The sequence below is a fragment of the Saccopteryx leptura genome, chromosome 8 (assembly GCF_036850995.1).
Source record: "Saccopteryx leptura isolate mSacLep1 chromosome 8, mSacLep1_pri_phased_curated, whole genome shotgun sequence".
NCBI classification, from domain to species: domain Eukaryota; kingdom Metazoa; phylum Chordata; class Mammalia; order Chiroptera; family Emballonuridae; genus Saccopteryx; species Saccopteryx leptura.
In genome coordinates, this window is record NC_089510.1 from 68024053 (window position 1) to 68050034 (window position 25982).

The window sequence follows — 25982 nt, forward strand, 5'->3', positions numbered from 1 at the left end:
CATTTGGGGCGTCGCTCTGCTTCAACCAGAGCCATTCTAGCACCCGAGGCAGAGGCCATGGAGCCATCCTCAGCACCCGGGCCAGCTTTGCTCCAATGGAACCTTGGCTGCGGGAGGGGAAGAGAGAGATAGAGAAAAAGGAGAGGGGGAGGGGTGGAGAAGCAGATGGGCGCTTCTCCTGTGTGCCTTGGCCAGGAATTGAATCCCAGACATCCACACACCAGGCCGACACTCTACCACTGAGCCAACCGGCCAGGGCCAGTGTTGTATCTTCTATACCAAATGATAACTGTAAAGGACCTTGGGACTTGAGCATGTTTTAACTCCACAGAGCCACAGGTAGGGGAAGTGATGAGAGGAGAAGGGAAGAGGCCCCACCTCATAGCCACGTTCCTCCACACACAGCTTGCCCAGAGACATCTGCGTCTTCACGCGGCGCACGGCACACTCTTTGTCCGAGAGCCCGTCGGAATGCGAGGATATCTCAATGGGAATCTCTGGAGTCTGGGACAACAGGTCATCTAGCTTCTCCGCCAGGCGGTCTTCAAGTTTATCAGCTAATTCATCGGGACTGTTTGAGTGGTCACTGGTATTTCCCTCCTCTCCATCAGACACAGAGAAATTTTCAGAGCTAAAGGTTGAATATGACTGGCAGCTTCTGATACAGCGATGGGGTCTAGAACCACAAAGAACCAGAATAACTTAATTACAGGAACAATTACTTTCCTTACCTTGTTTGTGAATCGTAGCCCTGGTGAGAGGTCACCTAGAGATTTTCCTGCCCTTTAGAGAAAGTCAAATCCAGATAGGCTAATACTATTTAACTTGAAAGCAACTGAGAGGGAAATTTATGTTTATGTGGCTCATCTTCAAAGCTGATGGCTACCATTGGTTTTTAAAAACATCAGCTATTCTCATCATACTGCATACACCTATGCATGGTCTGGAAAAGTTCAGATTGCCATTTTGCTTCTTATTCACAGAATCCCAGATCCTCATGGCTGAAAGAGACTTTGGAGATTGGTCTAACTCATTTTCTAGATCAGAAAACTAGAACCAGAGAAGGGAAACGACTTGTTCAAGGCCACACCATCAGAAAAGGCAGGGCTGTGGCTTGGGTGAGTCTGTTCACACTCCACCCAGTGTCCTTCTCTGCCTGCCCCTCCGCCCCAGCCGGCAGTGCAGCCCTGAAGGAGCACCTTCACCACCCTGTCAACCCTTACCCAGCAGCAATGAGCTTGGAAGGAACATTCACTGCAGCTGTGGGCACTGCCCAGCCACTCAGTGGCTCATTCCCATTAACATCTGGGTTTTGCTCTGATAAGACAAAGTTTGGGGGTGGGGGAATAGTGGGAGAAAAATTTGTGGAAGTTCCTCACTTCTTTCCTATGGTTTACAAGTACCTTAGTAAATAAGAATGCTGTTAGCTTCTACTAGTTTAAAAACAAAACAGGACAAATAATAAAAGGAGACTGCCTTTCCCTCTGGCACTGTCTGATCTTTCTGCATTTCTTTGTACAAAGTGACTTTGATGGCATATGATCTGAGCCTGGCTGATGACCAGGCCAAGTGGTGGGCTGGGGGTGGTCAAGGTCACAAGAATAAAGCCAATATGGGAAAGGAGAGTGAAGGTAAGACTCATACAAGTTCTCAAGGCTGGTCATCCATTAGGGAGACAGGGAGAAGAATATTATAGAAAGCAAACCATGTGGTAAAAAACAAATATAATTTGCATCATAGAACATAGAACAACAAAAAAAGAAAAGTGGGAAACCATTAGCTAGGCTGAGTTCATGGTGTGTCATAGGAACAAAATCTAGTAACATCATTGTGATGCCAATAGAATGAGTACATTTTACTCAGGCTCAGTCTGGTTGCATAGGATAAAACTGTGTCCAAGCAGACAATAAGACAGCAGTAGCTTCACGGCAAGAACAGCTCAAGAGATGAGAACAGATTTCACTTTTGTGCACAGTGCGGGGACCCAAAATACAGTTTACTAAAGGACCTGAAGTCCCTTGGTTTGCAGGGAATTCCTGTGTCCAGGCAGGTACACAAGCCTTGCAGGGATTCTCAGAGCTCTACTGTTCAAGAACAAAATGCCTACTAGCAAAAATGGTAACACTACCTTCCATGCATTTACATAGGAGTAGTTCTATTCTAGATGTAGGGGGCTGTGGTCTTTCTTTAATCCTAGAAGCAAAATTACTATTGCTGGCTAAACAGGAAGCTCTTTCTGAGGCTGGGTGGAAGGAAGAAGACTCAACTAATCTAATTCAATTATAATCAACTTGAGACATAAAATCCAAGGCATGGAGTGCTATGGAGTGAACTGTGTGCCTCCCTCCCCCAATTCATATGTTGAATCTCTAACCTCCAATGTGACTGAATCTGGAAATAGAGTTATTAGGAGATAATTAGGTTAAATGAGGTCATAAGTATGGGGCCCTAATCCTATAGAATGTGGCTTTATAAAAAGAGGAAGATACCTCTCTCTTTCTCTCTCTCTCATTCTCCCACCTCTAAACATATAAGAACACAGGAAGAAGGCTGTTGTCTGCACCCAGGAAGAGCGTTTTCACCAGGATCTTTAATCTTGTACTTCCCAGCACCCAGAACTGTGAGAAAGAAATTTCTGTTGTCTAAGCCACCAGTCTATGCTATTTTGTTATAGAAGCCCAAGCTAACTAATTCAGGGAGGTACACTAGAAACCAATAAAATATCCATAAAACACATGGCCCTCCCTCATAAGCTGCCCACTGTATTCCCAGTTGTAACTGAATCTGTACTTATGGTCTTCATCTTGAAGTCCTTACGAAGTGAATTCTGATAACCTGGGACTGGCTGTGCATCGGCAGTTGCCAAAATGTGGCAGTGGGAAACCAGAAGTAGTGAGTGCAAGTTTCCTTACAGGGTGGCTGCAGACAGTGACATGCAATTGAACAGGAAGGGTGGCACACTCAGGATTTCTTTGATTACACGGAGAGCAATCGTGTGTTTGATGGTTTTACCTCTGTCTTCGGGGAAATTCAACCTCACTGTCTACTTCCCCTTCTTCCTCTTCGGAGGACTCCTCTCCACTCTAAGGAAAACAAGGAGAAAAGAGTTTTATTTCTCTCTCTCTCTCTCTCTCTCTGTCACACACACACACACACACACACACACACACTGAGTCCTTACAAAGATTCATTTATCAATAGGCATTGAGTAGTAGCTTGCTAAGTGTCATCTTTAAACATATTTATTTTCATTTATTCTTTTAGCAACTTTTCCTGGATGTCCATGATGACAGGCCTGGCACTAGCTGCTGGAAGACATACAGAACTGAATAAAATGTTATCTTTGTCCTCGGGGAGGCGAAGCCTCAGTGAAAGTGTCCAGAGATGAGTGACAGAGGAAACTGGAGAAGAGGTCTTGGAGTTTAGGGGAGTCTCATGTAATCACTATCACTAGTGGTTCCAGGCTTTGTCACAGAGACTCCACCAAGTGATCTTTCAATTGTTCAAAGCCCAACTACTTTTCCTGCTTTTATGTACCACTTTTCCACTGATATTATACTTATTATGCTTGTATCATCTCCACTACTAAGACATATTACTTGAGAGTCAGACCATATATTATTGAACTCTAGCCCTCACTCCACCATTAATACAATGCTGCATACAGAGCAGGTGTTTAGTATGTTATTGTGTCAGCATGAGGCCTCATGATTGCTGGGGCTCTGTGGTCAATCTGGGAGGCTGGGTAAGTGTCCTGAGTAGGTGATCTTCCCTCACAGGGACAATTCCATTTCTCTTCAAGTGCATAGGAATAGCCACACTAACACCAACTGTCCTTAACCACAGCATCATGGTGCACTGATTCTTATAATCCTTTGTGAGGTAGGCAATTGGGTCCAAGTAATTGTACCAAAGATCGAGGACAATTTATTTTGAAGGTCAGTCTTACCCGCTTGCATTCTGATCTGCTTTCTGAGTGGGAAAGACGGGGACGCAGATATCCTGACTGCTGAGACGAGCTCTTCAGCCCAGGGTACACACGGTTGTGTATCTTAGTAGAGAGAAGCTGAACTGCCCTCTGGGAACGCGGTTCTAACGAGATCAAATGTATAAGGTGTGTGCTCCTTGGCCTGAAGACCCTTAGAAGGCTCCAAAATGGCATTGGAATGGTTCAAAGATACTTGTTACTTGGGAGGGGTCTGGGGAAGGGGGATTGCTAAAGGGTGCAAGGTTTCTTTGGGGTGATGAAAATTAGTTGTGGTGATGGCTGTGCAACTCTGAATAAAAAGAGCTGAACTGTACACTTTAATAGGAAAACTGTATGATATATGAATTACATCTCAAGAAAGTTGTTACCCACCCTGCCAAAAAAAATACATGTTACTGGCCATAGGAGTGGGGGAGTAGAGACTGGAGTAGCCTAAATCTATTGTACCGCCTGAAACACAGTTTAATTCCTGGGAATACTTAGCAGTAGCCCTTTCTGTGGGGGACGAAATGCAGTTCTGGGCAGCAGTCCTCAGCTTCAACTTCTTTCCTATTAGAGGGCCAGTTGACCAAAACATTCTCATGTACATTTTAGTTCAGACCCAAACTTCTGATGAGTAAGGATGGTGCTATGAAACAATACTTAGAATTGAGTGGCTAGCTACCATGTGCTAAATACTTTTCATACATAATCTTATTTTTAACTCATCAGCAAAATGAGCTCACAATTTTTGGAAGATTGCTATGTACCAGGCCTTGTTCTAAATGCTTTATATGTATTAATTCATCTAATCCTCATATCCACCAATGAGGCAGGGTCCACTATTATTAGCCCCATTTCGTAGACAATGACACCAAGGTTCATAGAGATACTAAGTGGAAGAGCCTGGCTTTGAACTCAGGTCCATCTGACTCCCAAGCTCATGCTCATAACCACACTGGTGGGCTGCCCCCTCAGCTAAGAGACCCAAGATGGCCAGTAAGCAAGGAAGCAAGGAACAGGTTTCAATGACTGAGAACTCACTAGTTCATGATGGCTATTAATTAAGGCAATGTTTTCCAAAATACATTGTGAAGAAAATTAGTTCCACTGGAGAAAGCTGGCAATAGTAAAGCCATGTTATGAGCCTTAAAGACATTTAAAGTCATTAAGGTCCCTGAAAATGGCTATAAGAAAAAAAAGAAAATTAGTTTCATGGGGGGTTAATTGACATTATTTTAAAAGGCAGTGTGGTCAAATCGGTGAGGGAAATGCTGGATTAATGAGGTTACTACAAATCTCAAAGTCTGGGATCTGTAAATGTACTCTAGGAATCTCCCTGAGGTGACAGAGAATACTGTGTGAACCAAACCTGTTTTATAATGGGGTCCTTCCTTCTTGCAATGTCCCTCAGGACTAGACTAGAGTATGGTTTCCAAACTACTGTGATTATATGTCCCTAATATATGGCTGGTTATCTATTAATAAATGATGTATATTTCCATCAGTCCACTGGTTCAATAGTTCTCAAAATGTTTTTCTAAGTCCATCACTTGAACAGAGTGAAAAGAAAGTACTTAAAAGAAGCTTCTGTTTGTGCATTTGTTAGCTCATCCTTTTACAAAAGGTACCTGTTTTATGCATGTTTTATGATGCACAGAACATGACAGGCTCTGCCACTCTACAAAGGCAGCGGCATGCACCGCTGTCGCCCCACCTACCTTCTGAAGGGGCCGCGTTTTCCGAGGTAGCACTGGCGGGGTGGTGTGATGGGGGGCGCCAGGGGACGAGGCCGCCCGACAGCCGTGGAACTCACTCTCTTCCATTTTCTCAGAACCTTGGGCATTTTCTGAGAGGAGATTGTGTGCTGGTGATTTGTAAAGGTCGGGGCTCCTCCCCACTGGCTCAGCAAAGGGAACATCTAAGGACCCACACTGTTCCGGCCTGCACTGGATGCAGGGGTCATACGGGTCAGCCTGACAACAGCCCCAGGGGCCGGCCTGGCCCTTGTCCGGCTCAGGGCCTCTCCAGCAGTCGGCCGCCATGGCTGTAGAGATGAGGTCAGGGCTGGAGCCAGGCATCTGTCTTTGAGCGTGGTTGCTGAGCGGGCTCCGCAGGGCTGCTGCCGGGCCAAAGTACCTCAGGTTGTTGGCACAGGCTGCAATGTCCTGTCCGTGCACATTGAGCCTGGGATGGTGACTCTGGGATGTGGCAGGAAGGGGCTGCTGGTGTGGCTGCAGAGAAAGGTACTGGGACTGAGCGTGATGTAGATAAGCAGGGTGGGGAGAGTTCTCCTGGGCTGGCTGGTTTTTCAAGATAGCTGCAAAGTCACTGTGGCTGCCTCTGCTGTTGCCTCGGCGGTGGCGCGGTTTGCTTCGGTATCGGCTCTTGCTGCTTGAGGTGGACATTCTGGGGCTTCCGGACAGAGGGGAGGCAGCAGGAGCCACCTCCATACTGGGGATGCCTTCAGACCTCAACAGATCTGGCCTGGGGGAACAGGACAGGTTTAGTTTTAAACATATAAAAGTTTGTAGAACTGTATCCCAAGCCTTAAAGTACACCGTCTCATACAGGGAGATAATGGATGGCACAAAAATGTATGTTTGAAGATACTGTATTAATGTATTGCCCAAAAGAGCAGAAATTTAGAAACAACCTAGATGTTTACTCACAGAGGATTCCCTTTGTGCCTTCTGGATTTTATTCTGTGCCTGTGGCCAGGTACACAATCCCCTTTAAATTCTAATTCGACCCTACAGGCTTCTTGATCTCTTCCTCATAGAATTAGCTATCAGCTTGGGGCCAATATGCCAACATATAGGCTGGGCATTTGCCCATGATCAGAAATCTGTCCGACAATGGATCTGGATAGATCCTACAAGGGAATCACAAAGGAAAGAGTTCAGGCACCAGAGAAGGAAAGGTCGGGTTAATGAGGCTGAGTTCAGGGAGTTCGGTCTAGACACGGCCCTCTCGAGGGCTGGGACTTTGTCTTCTTCATTTTTGTGAAGGACACTAACAAAGACTCTTGATCATAGTAGGGACTCAACTAACTAAATAAAGAAGTAAAAGTGGGCCAATTGTGGACCAAGGTTGCATAAATCAAGAATTCTAATTAGCCCAATTCTGTGCATTAGGGGTCAAAAAAAGAAAATCGCATGTGCTATAGTTATAGCATTTTACTCCTGGGGTTGAAAGAGGGTGAGCGGCACGGCCCCAATCACACGGCTCGTAATTGGCAGAGCCAGGATTTCAGTCCAGGTCTGTCTGGCCCCCGGTTTATTTCTCTTTTCCCTACTCCATGCTAAGATAATAAACATCTATGCCTCAGAGACTAAAGCATGGACTCCTAGGGTCCATGATACACTTATACTTTCTCTTATGTTCCCACTCTGTTTTTTTGTTTGTTTGTTTGTTTGTTTTTACAGGGACAGAGAAAGAGAGTCAGAGAGAGGTTTTTAGATAGGGACAGACAGACAGGAACGGAGAGAGATGAGAAGCATCAATCATCAGTTTTTTGTTGCGACACCTTAGTTGTTCATTGATTGCTTTCTCATATGTGCCTTGACCATGGGCCTTCAGCAGACTGAGCAATCCCTTGCTTGAGCCAGCGACCTTGGGTCCAAGCTGGTGAGCTTTTGCTCAAACCAGATGAGCCCACACTCAAGCTGGAGACCTCGGGGTCTCGAACCTGGGTCTTCCGCATCCCAGTCCGATGCTCTATCCACTGCACCACCGCCTGGTCAGGCCCCACTCTGTTTTATCTAGAGGCAAGTGTGCTAATGGTGAGGTAGAGTGGCCACACCCACCATCATCTGATAATGTGTTTTTAGGGGGATATCTTCCCATTTATCCGAACATCCAGTCAGCACAGGGTCTCACCGTTTGGTCTGCATCCCAGGTTTGTGAGGCACGCCTTTCCTTTTCATGAGCTTCTCCATGGCGTTGGTGTGGATTATTGGGCGAACAGGGTGTCGCTTGTACGTCCCCGGATACTTCTTTTCCACTGCCTGCTCACGTCTGCACAATGAAGGAAAAAGCCCATCTCAGCCTGACCTGTGGTGGCGCAGTGGATAAAGCGTCGTCCTGGAATGCTGAGGTCAGTGGTTCAAATCCCCGGGCTTGCCCAGTCAAGGCACATACAAGAAGCAACCACTTTGAGTTAATGCTTTCCATTCTTCCCCACCTCCCTGCCTTTCTCTCTCCCTCCTCTCTCTAAAATCAATAAATAAAATCTTTAATAAAAGAAAAGCCCATCTCAGTCACTGCAGACAGAAAAGATGGGCAGAATGTTTCACAGGCTAAACCCACCCACAGATTCTAGCCACACTTACCAGGTACAGGCTGTTTGAATAACAAGCTGCTATTCAGGTAAAAAGGGGTAAAAGATATTAGATTCAAACTAACCCGACTTCAGTTTTTCCTTGAGCTCACAGGTGAACTCAGACACGGACCTCCCCTTCCCTAATACACCTCATGAGAGATATAATGCAATGGTAGAAGTCTACTTATTTCAGTAGCTGTTGTTTTGGTCAGGACCCCAGGATTTTCTTGCTATTCTCAGGAAAACCTTAAACCCCTTGCAGAAGCCACCTCACTTCCCCAGAGGGCACTAAGACCCCACCCTCAACATAGCTCTTCATGAGATGAGGACCCCTTCTCTGAGCTGTTCTGCGGGTGAAGTTGCAAATATCTTTCAAGTGCATGTTCCTCTAGAACTCCACTCAACTGTAAACCTCCCCATGGGCAGGGACCTGCACATAAAATGTCCCCGGAGGACTGTTGAGTGAATGAATAAAATATATCTGCCAGTTCTGAGTAGCAGTAACATGGAAGAGCAGCACATTGCTGCTGATGGAGACACTACATCACTAGGGCAGGTGCAGTCTGGATACACACTTAACGAGCTCCTTCTCCCGCACTTCCAGCTGCAGCATGATGGCGCTCAGCTCCATGTATAAATTATTGGCCCGCTCAAGTTTTCTCTCATAGTGTTCACGAATATCCAAAGCATGCCTATCAAAGAAAACACAGGATCAATGTAATTGACTAACGAGGGGAGAACAAAAAATCAGCTCTAATGAAATAAGAACCAGGATGGTTTATCTCAAAAGGATTTGCCCAAGGGCTCTCTAAATTTAAGGCTCCCTTGTCCAATGCAATGAATCAGCCAAGGTGCAGTGGGATCCCACTGGTTTATCCTTAGGGCCAGGTCCAGCCATACAGAATGGCCAAGAGGGCCACAGATAAAATGTGAATGTGATTTGTATATAATTTGTAGCCTTTGGGTAGTGTTGGCAATTTCTTATGTTAATGGAAATAGGCAGTTAGAGCTGACGCCATTATCACTTGTTTGTACTTGTCCACAGCACAAATCCTATCTAATTATACTTGTTATCCATGAACCTGTCTTGTATCCCTTAAAATATTATAAGCATCTTGAAACTAGGGACTATATCTCATAAATGTCTAACTTCCATGTCACTAGGACAGGGACTGAATGGACAAACAGCATTTTTCCAGGAATCTCTGTTGCAGAGATATAATAAAGGAGGATAAGAGTTGGGGGGAGAAGATAAGACAGTGATATAAAGGAGGTTTAGGTTTTAGGGGCAAATTTGAAGAGAATCACAATAAATAGTACAGTGAAAGATGTGTAGGAAGTGCAATGGTGAGCCACACAGAGTTCCTGCTAATATCTGAAGACCTGGGGACGAGACGAGGTGCAGGAGAGATCGCTCACCTGAGCTCTTCTCTGCGCCTTTTGATCAGCTCTTCATCTAAGCGGTGTATACAGGTTCCTTCACTTTTGATCTTCTCAAAATGTTTTTTAACTTCTTCTCTCCATTCAGCCTGGGTGAGAACAAATTAGACTTTGTTAATACTCAATCCGCGATACAGACTTAGGATCTTGTACAAGATTTTTTTCCTGCATGCTTTTCCTGAAGAAGTTCACAGAATAATGTTCAGTTAATATTAGTTGATAGCAAAATAACTCATGAAAATGTGTCTCCACCCCACACCTCACCCCACTTTTTGTATTTAGTCCAACATGCAATGCTATCTCCCTTTGCCAGTTTCTTTGCAGGATAGGCTACCAGAAACATCACAGCTAGCACACTAGCTCTGCAAGTCAAGATGGTGGCTGAGAGAGCCCGGCCAGAAAGACTAGCTCTGATAACCATACGGTACAAGGATGTCGGCGAGAATATGATCATCTTCACACTGGCACCAGCATTCCTCTTAGGTTTTATGTATGAAAATATCTTGAAAAAGTATTTGGAGTAGAAGACCCAAGAGGCAAGAACAGCAGGAATCAGAATTTAAAATACAGAGAATTATACAGGAACTTGGGAGTGAGGGAATGGACAGAAGAAGAGAGGAAGAGGGGAAAGAAAAATACAGTGGTACCTTGAGATACGAATTTAATTCATTCTGTAACCGAGCTCGTAAGTCAGTCAACTCGTATATCAAACTGCCGATACTGGACCCGTGCGCCAACACGCCAACTAGCGGCAGCTTCCCAAATCACGACTCATATCTCAGGATTTCACTCGGATCTCGAACAAAAATACAAACCGAGTCGCAGCTCATATCTTAAAAAATTTGTATGTTGGTCTGTTTGTATCTCAAGGTACCACTGTAGTATGCCCAAACAATTTAGTGGGCTGATGAAATTTTCAAGACAGAAATGGATGTCTAATATGTGATTTCAGTTGTTCAAAATGTCAGCCTCCTCTAATTTCCCAAACCTTTAGCAAAGTCTCCTGACATTCACTCTGACTTTGGCTGAGTGTTTTTGTTTTCTTAGAGATCAAGGAAAGGTGCTGAACTTCATGTTTGGGCCAATAACAGGACAAAGTTAAAGGAACAATCACAACATGGCAGGGATGGGGCCAAGAATTTTAGGAAGGCAGAGCCAGAGTGGCCATAAAATTATAGATCTCCAGAAATTCACAGGAGTATTTGGACATTGGTCTTTCCACAGGGCATGGAATTTCAAACCAATTTTATCTAAATTTTAGGGGTCAGGAAAACCTCTGCTGGAATATAGTCTAAGCAGTTTCTAGAAAAACAACTAAAGAATATGTTTCCTCAAATTATGTATAGAATATCATCCCAGGAAGTTAATGAGATTAAGATGATTTTCAGTGAAGGTTACAGGTGTCACTAAATGTTTCTAATTGTATAATCTTCCTCCAGAGCCATTTTATTATTGTTAGATTCATGTTAACAATGATCTTTCTAGATCATGGAAGACAAATTACAATTAAGTTATTGTGAAATTTCAGGTTTCTCCCAAAATTTGCCATTTCTCATTTATTTATTTATTTGTATTTTTCAAAAGTAAGCAGACTCCCACATGCACCTGACCGAGAGCTACCTGGCATGCCCACCAGGGGGCGATGCTCCATTGTAGCTAGAGCCATTCTTGTGCCTGAGGCAGAGGCCATGGAGCCATCCTCAGCGCCTAGGCCAACTTTGCTCCAATGGAGCTTTGGCTGTGGGAGGGGAAGAGAGAGATAGAGAGGAAGGAGAGGGGGAGAAGCAGATGGGCACTTCTCCTGTGTGCCCTGACTGGGAATCGAACCTGGGACTTTCACACGCCGGGCCAATGCTCTACTACTGAGCCAACTGGCCAGGAAATTATAATTACTTAGGAAGTGATTATCCTGCTTATTCATTTATAATATGCTATGTGTGTGTATGTGTGTGTGGGTGTTTGTATGTATCTGTTGACTGACCATTGGAGAAAGATCTCTGTCAGTCAGTTGACTTTAGGGCACCAAACCTTCCAAACAACACCATTAGAAAGCCAAGATCCAGAATGTGCTGTCCATTGTTTGGTAACAGTCTTTGACAGTATCTAAGCAGTAAGTACAGGTTTGGTTGAGCCCCAGGTAATGCTGTTCTTTCGACCATCAGATCAAAGTCATGAAGTAGGAAGAGTACTGAGCTTTAAGAGGCCAAAGATTTACAATAAAGAGTTGTCAGAACATAAAAGAATAAGGAGCAGGGTCAAATTTAGGTCTTAAAGTGCCCTCTTTTGTACAAAACCTTGCCATTGGATTCCAGTATAATACCTAAAGGAATCAGGAAAAGGAATACCTCCCTCTAGTGGTGGGGAATCAGATATCACAGATTTTTTAAAAAAAATTAATTTTGGAGGAAATAAACCTCTTGATATTTAGCTTATGGGTTTGGGAAACTTCAAGAGAATCTTCTGATGATGAAAACCATAAGAAAGTGAATTTCCAAAAAGAAGTTCCCTCCTGAGAAGAAGGAACACGGGGTGTGGGACAATAGCAGGTACTGATTAACAACGCTTTCCCCAAAGGCGTCCTTTACTGGTAGATGGTAACTTTGGCGTTCCATCACATACACTCAGAGTCTTTATGTAATAACAGTTCCAATGGCATTTAACCTGCCATTCAGAACTGTGTGGGCATATCTGAAACCAATTTGCACAGGGACTGATGGGCCTCTGAGAGAAATCAGTCAGGCAGGACAAAGGAGTCCTGCACAAACTCGACCCTGACAAAGTCACCGTCACAGGCATGTTCCAGTGTTTCACTCAAGTACCTGTGAAATACTGCCACAACCAGCACTGCTCTTACTTTTAATAAGGTGTAACTCAACGAAGAAAGGTAGAGTTCATTGTGTAAACAGAACAATGTGCAGCTTCAGAACCTTGTGAGGTCCAGAGCTTCAGGTGCAGCAGGAAGTGGCTCCCAGTGGATGACAGCAGTGCCTTAAGGACACGGCAGCACCCAGGGGATGCCAGCTGGAGACTCTGGTCTTTTATTTTCTATTTATTTATTTATTTTTATTCATTTTAGAGAGGAGAGAGAAAGAGGAGAGAGAGACAGAGAGAGAAAAGGGGGGCAGGAGCTGGAAGCATCAACTCCCATATGTGCCTTGACCAGGCAAGCCCAGGGTTTGGAACTGGCGACCTCAAGGACTATGGTCTTTTAGAAGAAAATAGTGCTAGCCAACAAAGTAACACCCAGCAGATGCCCGGCGGGAGACTGCTGTGTCTAGCCAGTCAGTGGAAAGCAGAGCAGATGTTGTTATTTTGAGGCTATTTGAGACCTTACTTTTTATGGGGATTTCCCCCAAAATGCATGTGGAGAGTGGGAGGAGGGAGGCAGGGTTGCTTCACAAGGAACTTATGTCCTGTGTAAGCAGGTAAGGAAAAATTGCAGTGAAGCTTGGGTTATCGCTATCAATGGGTCTTTATCACATCAGGCCTCGGAAAGGCCATAATGTTTAGGTTTTTGTCTTCTCTGCCTTCCAGTTATTCAATCAGTAGAACTGAAGCTCTTGCACCCTGTGGGGCAGTGTGTTAGGCTTGCTCGCGGGTTTACTGGCTGCAAGCACTTTGCTTGATTAGTGCATGAGCACGTGGCAGAGGCACGTGGGCATAGCCTGTATAAGGCTACGGGTGCTTCCCCTGGGTGGTGATTCTCCCAGATGGCTCTCCCGCCACTGTGAGGTGCGGTTTTCCTTGCTTCCTTACCCTTACTGCGAATAGCAGATTTTCCTTTGTTTATTAGCTCTTTCACTTTTATTGTTTATTTGCTTGCCTGACTTTGCGAGCCTCCAATAAATGGTTATGTCCCAACACTTTCCGGCTCTGCACGTTCTCTACTGTCTGCCCGCCAACAGCATTACAATGTCCAGTGTCGCCTGACCAGGTGGTGGTGCAGTGAGTGGATACAGCATTAGACTGGGACGCAGAGGACCCAGGTTTGAAACCCCGAGGTTGCCGGCTTCAGTGCAGGCTCATCAGGCTTGAGCCATGGTCGCTGGCTTGAGCAAGGGGTCACTTGCTCTGCTGTAGTCCCCTCAGTCAAGGCACATATGAGAAGGCAATCAATGAACAACTAAGCAGCCACAACGAAGAATTGATGCTTCTCATCTCTTTCCCTTCCTGTTTGTCTGTCCCAATATGTCCCCCTCTCTGTCTCTCTGTCACTAAATAAATGAATGAATGAATAAATAAATAAATAAATAAATAAAAGGTGTCCAATGTACTAAAGTTTTCCTCTCTTCCTTCCCTTCTATCTCCTTCCTCTCCCTTTCATATTCTTGCTCCAAAAGAACCATTTCTTTTTGATTTGAATTTTAGCACTGCATGTATTGATAAAAGTGAGTTAGTATAAGTAAGGATGCTATCGGTGCTTAGTTGCACTATACAGAGCTTTGTATATGGTTGGGGCTCGGAATATGTTGTACTGGCTAAGAAGTGATATTCTGAAACACTCAAGTAAAATCAGCTTAGAACTTGAAGTTTTTCAAGTATATACAGTTATACTGTCTCAACAGCTTGTGACTTAGCACACTCACTGAAAGTGATTTTCAGAATTGTGGGATGTACAGTTTTACTGTAAAGGAAGCAAAGCTGTGATTGCCACCAGACCTTACAGTTTGAAAGATTGCCTAGAGAGTACTTATTATCATTCTTTTTCACTTCACAAAAGGACCTTTTTTTTCCTGAATACTAACAGAAGCTATTTGGCCAATGACTGCTCCAGTGCCCCAGACCTCCCTGTATTTGACTAGAGAGGCAATAATTTTCATAGCTCTAAAGGAGATCCAGAATGTGCTGTCCACTGTTTGGTAACAGTCAATATCGGAATGCATATTGAAGAGCATAGGAAATGATATTAAGTCAACTTCCTACATACTCTTCTTCTCTGTAAGATCAAGCACTTTACTTACATAGTAATTCCTCAGAAACACTAAAAATTTAGAGGGGCAAGTCTAACTAAACATTTAAAGACATGGTTGGGGAGAGAGCTAAGTTTGTGGCTTACAGAAAGTGTGTTGGATCTTTGGGAAACAGGCTAAGAATCTCTGATTCACTGTTCCTTAGAAACTCCTAAACCCTGGGGCTTTATTAAGATATCCTCAGTGTCTGATGGGCATAGATTCTCGGTGTTCATCAGCAGCCTGAGAAGCACATACTCTGAGCCTTGGGTTGGGGCAGATAGTAAAGCTATTGGAGGACCTGTTTAACTCCTTGGACGGCCCCTCCCATCCAGTACTCTTCTCAACATACACTTCCCTGGTAGGTAAACTCATCACCCTCTGCAGATGGGAGGCTCTGAGGAGTAGACTGAAACACCAACTGGTAATAAAATATCTTCTCTGAGAGTAAATCTTTGAAATGATACTGGAAAATACTGTGGAGATGGAATTCATCTTACAAAAATTCACTTAGGGCCCTGGCCGGTTTGCTCAGTGGTAGAGTGTCGGCCTGGCGTGCGGAAGTCCCGGGTTCGATTCCCGGCCAGGGCACACAGGAGAAGCGCCCATCTGCTTCTCCACCCCTCCCCCTCTCCTTCCTCTCTGTCTCTCTCTTCCCCTCCCGCAGCCGAGGCTCCATTGGAGCAAAAGATAGCCTGGATGCTTGGGATGGCTCCATGGCCTCTGCCGCAGGCGCTAGAGTGGCTCTGGTCGCGACAGAGCGACGCCCGAGATGGGCAGAGCATCGCCCCTGGTGGGCATGCCAGGTGGATCCCGGTTGGGCGCATGCGGGAGTCTGTCTGATTGCCTCCTCTTTCCAGGTTCAGAAAAATACAAAAAAAAAAATTCACTTAGAAGCACAGTTACATGAGTGAGAGAAAGCAACACTGCTGAGAAATCCTGCAGGCATAAAGCCAGCATTTAGGATCATCACATTTATTTTGAAAGCCGTAGCTTCATCCCATTTTACTCCTTTTGCTATTGCCTCGCTCTGGTAGAGAGAAGGACCTCATGTACATTTATCTGCCACCACTCCCTATCCATACTGATAGCGGCTGGACCACCAGTCCTTGTGACATTTACAAAATTTTAACTTAATAGTCACAAATTCTTTCCCTCTCTCTGCACCCATGCCCTTACAATGTGCTATGGCAGATTATTCTCTCATCAAGAGGTGACGTCTATTTCTCCTTCTGGGGTGGCCTGTGACTGGCTTTGGCCGATGAGACATTAGCATGTGTGCTGCATACACAGGCTTGAAAATCACTTGTACTCTGGAGCTTGCTCTCTCGCTGCATCTGTCACCCTGAGAACACTATGTGAGCAAGCCCAAGCTAGCCTGCTGCAAGAGAAGAGGCCATGTGGAGAAAAACTGAGGTGCTCCAACTAATAGTCAACCAGTTGCCAGACTTGTGAACGAGGCCATCTGGAACCTGCCAGCCTCCCATCCGACCTGTCAACCGACTGCAGGCCTGTGAGTGTGCCCCGTCAAAGGCAGCACAGCTGTCTTGCCCAAATTCCCAGCCCACAAAATCGTGAGCTAAACAAAAGTGTATTGTTTCACAAATTTTGAAATGGCTTGTAATGCAGTAAGAGCTAACAGCTACATTAAATTATATTGTATTTGCTACTACTAAGTGACTTATAAAGTTAAAGGAAAGGTTCTCTCTGGGCCTCATTCTATCCTGGGCTCTTTCTGGTATTTAACTCCTCTCCTCTGTACTTTACCTTATCTACTACAAAGATAGTAATACTTTCATGAAATTCAGCAGTAATTCTAATTTGGATATATATACATTACAGCTCTCATATCATCTTTTTCTTTTCAACAGTTTTACGAGAACCTGCTATGAAGATCAGATTCTGATACGTGTTCTTTTCAATTGAGAAAATAATAGACGTGCTTAAAAAATCCAAAAATGTCAAATGTATAAGGTATTGTAGTTAATGTTTCACAGTGATGGAATGATACAATTGTTATAAGAATCAGAACGGGCTTTTTTAAAGAATGACTTGCTCTCACTGAGAGTTCCCTGTCTCTCTGTCCAGTAGCCCCTGGCAGAAAGCTGCCTGACTTACCTGGGACTTGAAGTAAGTTTCTTGCGGGGTGGCAAGGACGTCTGCTGACGCGATGTCTAAATGCATGAGTGTCTGCCGAAAAGAAGGTCGGTTGCGAGGTTTACTTTGCCTAAAAGTAAAAAAGGGCAGCTTGTGCATTTCAGGAGTTATGTCCAGGAAGATAAAGATTTTGTTCTACTTTATGAAAAAAAAAACATTTTGACTCCATGCATGGCTATATCTCAGGCAGTGTTGATGGAAAGCAAATCTCTAGGATCAGTGACCTGTTTGATAGTAATCCCTTAGGACTGGTAAAGTAATAAGACTATCATTTACTAAGGCCTATTACTTCAAGATGTACTAAATTCTTTGTTTGTAAATAGTTCCAAGGCTCCTAGTGTTTATACTACCAGGTAAGACTCCTAATACATATGAGAGACTTCCCTGTAGTTTTAGAGAAGTTGTAAATATGGTTTTGAGGAAGAAGGTAAAAGAATATTAGGAGAAATATATTTCTTACCATGTCTGTTTCATGAGGATTTTGAATCCGTCAGGGCAAGTGGAAGGAACCGGAAGGTGGAGGCTATTGCTTCCAACACCCCAAATAATGGCTGAAGAGTCTACGTCTTTGTAAGGGATCTCCCCTGTCAGCAGTTCCCAAAGCACCACTCCAAAAGACCTGCAGCAGGACCAGGAACATGTACAGAAGACAGTGCAGAAAGACTGACTTGTATTTTAGCTCTTCATTAATTTTTAACCAAATGTGTACCAGTTTTAAAATTCTAATACTGCTACAAGAAAAATGGAAACAGCCAAGAAAACTCTAAAGAAGAAAGTCAGTGAGGGGTACCCAACACTACCAGATAGGAAGACACTTTACAAAGCTTCGGGAATTAACTCCGGTGCATAGACAGCCAGACTAATGGAATGGAACAGAATTCCAGAAATAGACCAAATACATATAGGAAATTCATATATGATAAAAGTGGCATCTCAAACCAGTGGGGAAAAATTAATTATTCAATGGGAAAAATATAAATAAATAAATAAATGCTGTTGGGACAACTGGAGAGAAAATTAAATTTATACTTCATTATACATAAAGATTAATTCTTAATGAATTGAAGATTTAGATATAAAAAATGAAACCATAAAAATCCTGAAAGACTACATGGGAAATTAAAAAAAAAATCTTAGAGTGGTGAAGGCTTTTCTAATTATGAAATTCAGAGCTATAAAGGGAGAGAATGATGAAAAAGAAAATCTGGCATGGAAACAAATTCCACCATAAGCAAAATAAGAAAATGTGAAAAGTATCTGTAATTCATATACACAAAAGGTTAATCTTAATATATAAAATATTCTTATAAATTGATAATAATAAAGATCAGAAAGCTTAGCAAAAAATCAGAATAGTTCACAAATAAATTACAAATGGTTTGTAAACATGAAAAAATGTACAACCTTATTTATAAGAAGAGAAATGCAAATTAAAATTGCACCAAAGATACTTTTTTTTTTAACCTACATGGTTGGCAAAAATCCAAAAGTTTAACTTTGTTGGTAAAACTGAGAAGATATTTTTATACATTTCTGTTGGAAACATAAATTGGTATAATCTCTGAGAAGGACACGTTTATAATAATTACCCAAATTACAAGTGATCCCACATTTCTTCTTTATCTTATTTACTCTGGTGTTACATGCAATTTTAATATATGCTGTTATTTTGGTTTTAAGCCTAAAAGTTATTAGTAGTCAATTTTAAGAATGGAAGAAAAGCAACTACAGGGAAATACACTGTTAATGGCAAAGACTTAGAGGAAATTGATAAACATTTTTAAAAAGGCCAACAACAACAAAATAGCGTAGCCCACAGGGCTGCTTCATAAAAGGACAAACAGCCCTGTCCAACTCAAGTAGGTCTAAAGCACAGAAGTATATCACATCAGTGGATCACTGATACATATTACGATGGCCTGAGTCACCAAGAACAGGTAAATTTTGTTTAAAGTATTTTATTCAAGAAGGTGAGAATTATGTAATATGTTTCAGGAAGACTTTTTTTTTTTTTTCTTTTCTTTTCTTTTCTGAAGCTGGAAACGGGGAGAGACAGTCAGACAGACTCCCGCATGCGCCCGACCGGATCCACCCTGCACGCCCACCAGGGGCGACGATCTGCCCACCAGGGGGCGATGCTCTGCCGCGACCAGAGCCACTCTAGCGCCTGGGGCAGAGGCCAAGGAGCCATCCCCAGCGCCCGGGCCATCTCTGCTCCAATGGAGCCTTGGCTGCGGGAGGGGAAGAGAGAGACAGAGAAGAAAGGGGGGGGTGGAGAAGCAAATGGGCGCCTCTCCTATGTGCCCCGGCCGGGAATCGAACCCGGGTCCCCCGCATGCCAGGCCGACGCTCTACCACTGAGCCAACCGGCCAGGGCCAGGAAGACTTTTATACTAAATGGTTATTTAAAGTAAACTTTCCATTTTCTAGAAGGTTGAGTATATTCTCTGAAGGTTCTAAGAACCAAAGATTTTCTGAAAGGACAGTTACCCTAATTCCTATCCCAGTCCTTCTTACCATATATCATTGCAATGGGGCAGCTCAGCTAACATGAGCCTGCAGTCAACCAGAAGAACACTAAAGCAGACTTTGGGAAAGTCGAAGTGTTGATGGAGAAAAATGCTAGTGGGTGAAAGTGAGTACAGGCATTCTAGTTGGCACAGTGGCGAAACTCACCATATATCAACTTTTTCAGAGACAGGTTCATTCCGTATCACCTCTGGCGCCATCCACGCGACTGTGCCAGCGAAGGACATCTTGGTACTTTTATCGCTGAGTTCCTTAGATGTACCAAAATCTGAAATTTTTACTGCGTCTGTGTGAGTCACTAAAACACTTTAAAAAGAAATGAGAACACCCAGATCATTAGTAAACATGATGAAACCACCACTCATGAAAAAGCATGTCTCAAATCGGCACATGAAGAGTTTGCTGCCCTCGACCTTTTGACTCAGCTTACTAATTCCAGAATTACTAGGACACCAGTGATACACCAGAAACTGCACCATTCTACTCGCGAGGCAGCACAGCCTGGTGGGCTTTTCCACCTGGTTTTGTCCGCCTCCACCACTGTGTGAGCTTTGCCAACTTTCTTCATTCTTCTAAGCCAGCTTTCTCACCCGGAGGATGGAGACAATTCAGTTCACACTATCTTATCCACAACTCAAAGGTGCAAAAAGCTGAAAATGGTGTATAACTATTTTTTCAGATATATATACAGCAGACTCACTTTATTCCACTTTATGTGACTATCATAGGATTTGCTACACAATTTATTAATAGCAAATCTGCTATGAATGTGGCTGATGACTGGGTGCTGCCCCAGTCTTCGCTAGGGTTGTAAGGTAAATGCACCGTTACCTCTCTGAAATCATCCTACTCTAAGAGTTTTGGATAAGGGATAATGGGCCTGTATTAATGACCTCATAGAATTTTTGTTTGAATTAAATAAGGAAAGCACCCATGCTCAATTAATATTGGTGTCCACCCTGCCAGTCTTAGATAACCCACTAAAAAAATCCCACTTCTTTTAAAACACTGTTTAAATGATGGCACTAAACGAAAATCACACATGGGATCATGACACTAGAGACTCATTACATTAAAAGGCTGATAAATATCTTGGGATTCCACTAATGTTGATGAGGAAAAGCAGGAATAAATTTAAGCTTAAGTGGATTCTATACAACTCATGTTTTAATTTCCATGGTAGTTACCGGTATCTGAAATGTGACCTGGGGCAAACTGCTTTTGCTAGCTTTAAAGATGAACACAATCTAGTACCAGGTAAATCCAACATATTAACATCCTCACACACTAGACTGAGTTTACTTGAAATAGCCTGTTTAGAACTTCAGAATGTCAGTGAGTTAGGGATTCAGAGGCTTAATGGTGTAGAGTCCTATTTTTAACAATAAGAAGGCTTAATACTCTAATAGTACCAAAATCAAGATGGTGGGAAAAAAGGAAACTTCTCAGTCTATCTCCTCCTTTCTGTTTGAACTGAAGACTTCATATTTGCCCCCCTCTGCTGCAATGCCACATAGCTCTCTCTTTACCAAACAGCTCAGTGCTTACAATTGCTTTAGAATACCTTCATCCACATCCAAGCCCTGGTTTTGCACCTGATATTAAAATTCACATAATTTAGGAATTTTGATTTAATGGTGTTAGTCTTGGTGAAAATGCATAAGGATTTAAAATATCACGGGCTATTTGAGATCATTGGAGAATTGATGGTATCGTAAACCATGGAGTCAGAAAGGGTGATAAGCCCCAGAAGGAAAAACACTAGAAACTTCCCCTTCTGTCTCTTTTGTACTGCTCTGTAAGGGCCCTGTTGGCATGACAAGAGGAGCTCGACATGGGAGGGTACTAGAGAAGACATGATGTTGACACTTCCGTGAAATCTTCTCTGAGACAAAGGTCACACACCCTAAAGATTTATGGTGGGCAGTAAAATCTCTCTTTACAACAAAGCCAGATTGATCTTTGATTTTTCAAAGTCAGCCTGGAACCCGAAGAGGCCAGGCTGCCAGGGGGTCAGGATGGTACTAATAACAGAAGGACAAGCTTACTGGGCAACCAACTGACTCTAATCTTTAAATGACAGGAGTGTGTGATTTTTATGTATTCTAAAATTTTTTTACTTCTTCCTATAAAATTAATTCTCATGGAGAATAAAGTGATTCAAAAGAAGCCCACTTAGAGAGGCCTCAGGCAAGTATTTTCTGTGTAAGTAGCAGATGACAAAAGCAACAGGCTGAGCTGAGAATGTAGACAGAAGGAACGGACATGACATAATAAAGTTATCTGCAGTAAAGCAAGAGGAGCTTGTTCAATGAGCTTACGATTGTAATACATGTGGTTGAGACCTATGGTGATAATTAAGAGCTCCTTTGAAGTTTATAATCAAGGACTGATTTGTAACTTCCATGGAGCAGAGGTAAGATCCCCTGTGAATCCCTCACCTTCACGGATGATGTAGGAAGCAGTGGTCTTTGGTCCAAAAGTTCTGGGTTCAAGTCCTAGCTCCATGGCTTTGGGCTCTGAGCCCTACTTTCTCTTATATAAAATAAGAATATGATACTTGTCACATCTATCCCACACAGTTTTTTTTAATACATATATTTTTTATTATTATTGATTGATTGACCTTATAAAGACAGAGAGAGGAAGAGAGAGAGAAGTATTCATTTGTTGTTCCACTTAGTTGTGCATTCATTGATCACTTCCCATATGTTCCCTGACCAGGGATCAAACCTGCAACGTTGGCATATTGGACTGATGCTCTAACCAACTGAGCTAACCAGCCAGGGCTATCCCACACAGTTTTTGCCAAGATCAAAGCAGATGTGATAATGGATATAAAAATATGTTGTAAATCACAAGAGCAGATGTAAATATGTTTGCTTCTCTAAACCAAAATGTGATGAGGAATAACAGAAATAATGTTTAAAAACAGGACACACATTGAAATATACTTATACTTAAATATAATTATACTTTATCAATTCCTTTCTTTCCTTTATGCAATTTGAGGAACTGAATAAACACTCCTCTTAAAGTGGTTATTAGTAGTCAAGAGTCTTTCTGAAAACAGAGATTACTAGAAACACTTTGCTTCTCTTAAATAATGTTTGTATTTTTATGTTTTCTTTAAAGATTTTATGTTATTGATTTTATAGAGGCTAGGCCCTAGCCGCTAGGGAGAGCAAGAAGTATCCACTCATACTTGTTTCATTTTAGTTGTTCATTGCTTGCTTGTTGCTTGTTGCATGTGTCTTAACCGGACAAACCCAGGGATTCGAACTGGTGACCTCAGCATTGCAGGTCTACACTCTATCCACTGCACCACCACAGGTCAGGCTGTATTTTTCTTATGGTCACTGTGAACCTTATAACTATTTCTTTCTTTTTTTGCTTAGACTCTAGAAAACTCAAAGCAAATATGTAGTCCACCTCTAATAACTGTATGGAATCTCATGATACATATTTTGTGAACAAGCTTTAGTTCTAATGTTTTTATTTTCTCTTTGCCTCTGTTTTTTTTATCCATTATTTTATTTATTTAGTTTTTATTTTTAGAGAGAGAGAAAGGGATAAACAGGGACAGACAGACAGAAAGGGAGAGAGATGGGAAGCATCAACTCATACTTGTGGCACCTTAGTTGTTCATTGATTGCTTTCTCACATGTGCCTTGATGGGGGGGGGGGGGGCGGCAAACCAGTGACCCGTTGCTCAAGCCAGCGACCTTTGGGTCATGTCTATGGGCCCACGCTGAAACCGGCGATCCCTCGCTCAAGCTGGTGAGCCCATGCTCAAGCTGGATGTGCCCGTGTGTAAGCCAGCCACCTCAGGGTTTCAAACAGCGACCTCGGGATTTCAAACAGCATCGAGGCTTATGTTTTATCCATTGCGCCACCACCTGGTCAGGCTACTCATTCACTTTTATCTGATTGTATTAAATACATTTCTGAAACTTAGTTTTAAGAGATGTTTTTCTGGAAACACACCAAGAAAACAAATCTAGCCTTCATGTGAGGAAGTTTGGCATTATTCAACATGATGAAAGGTGAGTACTTCAGATAATGAATTGTTTCATGTTGTACAACTAAAAAGTGACAAAAAGAGAAAACTACTGCTAGGTGCCTGAACATATCTGCCATAGAGATAAGTAAGTAGGTCAATAATAATCCATAAGATACACAAATAGCATTGCCTACTGTGCTGATTTAAACTGAAACAAAAGTATGGTGTCTGAAAACTTCAACTATGGTTGATAGAGTTCCTTATTTCAAAGCAATAAAACCAAATAGCTGAAAAATCAGCTCCAGTACTCACTTAGGTGATTTGAGATCACGATGAATAATTTTGTGAAGGTGCAAATAATTCATTCCACTTGCAATCCCCGTGGACCAGTCTACTAAGAGTCTAGGTGTGACCTTCCTGCCTGCTCGCAGAACCTCGTAGAGTTGGCCATGGGCGCAGTATTCCATGATGATACAGTAACATGGGGCCTGAGTACAAACACCCCTTTAAAGAAAACACAAATATGTACATAAATAAGTACACACACAGAAACAAACATATATGCATACATACTTATATTTTAGGAATATTTTATAAATGTAACCATTAAGACTAATTCTTTACCCAAATTATTTTTAAAATGCATTGGATTCTTATATAAGCATTAAAAACCCTCTGGTCTACAGGTTTCTTTACTAGGCATATAGACAATCTTAGTTTGTTTTGATCACTGCAGATATCTGTATATGCTATGCTGTATCTGGTAGGTCCATGCCATTCTGGGACACAAAGCACCCTTTCCTGAGGCTTTGCATGGGCTGAGTATTTTCTTGCTTTACACTATTAAGAATAATTTAAATATCTTCCTTTTAAAATTAAATAGAGGGTTTTATATATAATACGCAGAAAGAGAGAATTTAAGATATTGCTATTTTTATAATTATTTGCTAAATTTTAAATTACTCAAATTTAGGACAACTATAATAATTGGAATGATTTTAAAAAAAAATCAATTTTCTATATTACATAATCTTTGAAAACATTTCTGTTTAGAATAAACATAACATTATACAATGTGTTACACACATCTGTGTAACCTGTATTTCCATCAGTTCCTACATCTTCCCATGAAGCCCTGCCTGATCATTCCAGTCCAGAGAGCTCTTCCTCATTTCTAAATTCCAATGCCACATAGCAGCCATGAGTTGTTGTTTTTTAATTAATATATTGATTTCTAGAGAGGGAGAGAGAGAGAAAGTGGGGGGAGAAGCAGGAAGCATCATCTCATAGTAGTTGCTTCTTGTATGTGCCTTGACCTGGCAAGCCCGGGGTTTCAACTGGCACCAGCATTCCAGATCAATGCTTTATCCACCGAGCCACCTCAAGTCAGGCAGCCATGGTTTTTTACATGCGATTTTTTCTCTCCTGATAGAGATTACAGGCTCTTTGAAGAGAGAGGGCTTCACGTTCTTTTCTGTCTACCACAGGGCCTAGATGGCCATAGCAAGTCTGACAAATAGTTCTAAACTTTACCTAAACTTTCTTTTTCTTTCTTCAATGAGAGAGAGACAGAGAGGAAAAGAGAGGGACAGACAGACAGGAAAGGAGAAAGATGAAAAGCATCAGTCCTTTGTTGTGGCTCCTTAGTTGTTCATTGACTGCTTTCTCATATGTGCCTTAGCTGGGGGCTATAGCAGACCAAATGACCCCTTGCTTAATCCTGCGACCTTCAGGCTCAAGCCAGCGACCTTGGGCTTCAAGCCGGTGACCATGGGGTCATGTCTATGATCCACACTCAAGCCAGCAATTCTGCACTTAAGCTGGTGAGCCTGTGCTCAAGCCGGTGACCTCGGGGTTTTGAACCTGGGTCCTCTGGGTCCTCTGCATCCCAGACCAATGTTCTATCCACTGTGCCACCACCTGGTCAGGCCACCTTGACTTTCTTTGCAGACAAAGCCTTCACACAGACATGTGCAGGGGCGAGGAATGGGAGGAGGGGCACTAACATGAAAGAACATCTATTTGTCAAGCAGGTTTACATGTTTATTTAATTGTTTTATTTAGTCTGTTCTATGCCATTGTAAGATAGATAGTACCTTTTCCACTTTTACAGGTAATGTTCAGAGAGGGACAGTGACTTATCCTAGGTCAGACAACTAACAAGTGACAGTTGGGATTCAAATCCAGTCTGTTTAACTTCAAAGCCATGCTCCACTCAGTGCACCACACTGCCTCCTTTTTATGTCTATAACCTCAGTAGAGACAAGCATATCGGGGATGCCTATATTAATACTGTTTTCTTATAAAAGAGGAAATAATAAATTTTAATTCATGGTTTGTTTCTGAGGATACGAAAAAAAGAAAAATTACCATATGTGAACCTCTGTTATTTGTGTGTGTGTGTGTGTATTTTTCTGAAGCTGGAAACGGGGAGGCAGTCAGACAGACTTCCACATACGCCCGACCGGGATCCACCTGGCACGCCCACCAGGGGGCGATGCTCTGCCCATCCGGGGCATCTCTCTGTTGCAACCAGAGCCATTCTAGCGCCTGAGGCAGAGGCCACAGAGCTATCCTCAGGGCCCAGGCCATCTTTGCTCCAATGGAGCCTCG

General features: G+C 42.8%; 1 protein-coding gene and 1 pseudogene across 6 annotated transcripts in view; one reads left to right on the forward strand and one right to left on the reverse strand.

Annotated features, from left to right (window-relative positions):
* Window positions 1–25982, reverse strand: part of MAP3K13 (mitogen-activated protein kinase kinase kinase 13) — a 175499-nt gene that overhangs the window by 4025 nt on the left and 145492 nt on the right. For all 6 annotated transcript variants that reach the window (XM_066348049.1, XM_066348051.1, XM_066348053.1 and 3 more), the window contains exons 4-13: window positions 23682–23873; window positions 19514–19672; window positions 17298–17456; window positions 16799–16907; window positions 9711–9820; window positions 8867–8983; window positions 7850–7987; window positions 5689–6454; window positions 3013–3083; window positions 379–676 (exon numbers count right to left, since the gene is read on the reverse strand). In XM_066348049.1, the coding sequence (XP_066204146.1) occupies window positions 379–676; window positions 3013–3083; window positions 5689–6454; window positions 7850–7987; window positions 8867–8983; window positions 9711–9820; window positions 16799–16907; window positions 17298–17456; window positions 19514–19672; window positions 23682–23873 (2119 nt within the window). The remainder of the gene's footprint in view (window positions 1–378; window positions 677–3012; window positions 3084–5688; window positions 6455–7849; window positions 7988–8866; window positions 8984–9710; window positions 9821–16798; window positions 16908–17297; window positions 17457–19513; window positions 19673–23681; window positions 23874–25982) is intronic.
* LOC136380256 (small nucleolar RNA SNORA33) lies at window positions 5066–5162 on the forward strand (annotated as a pseudogene).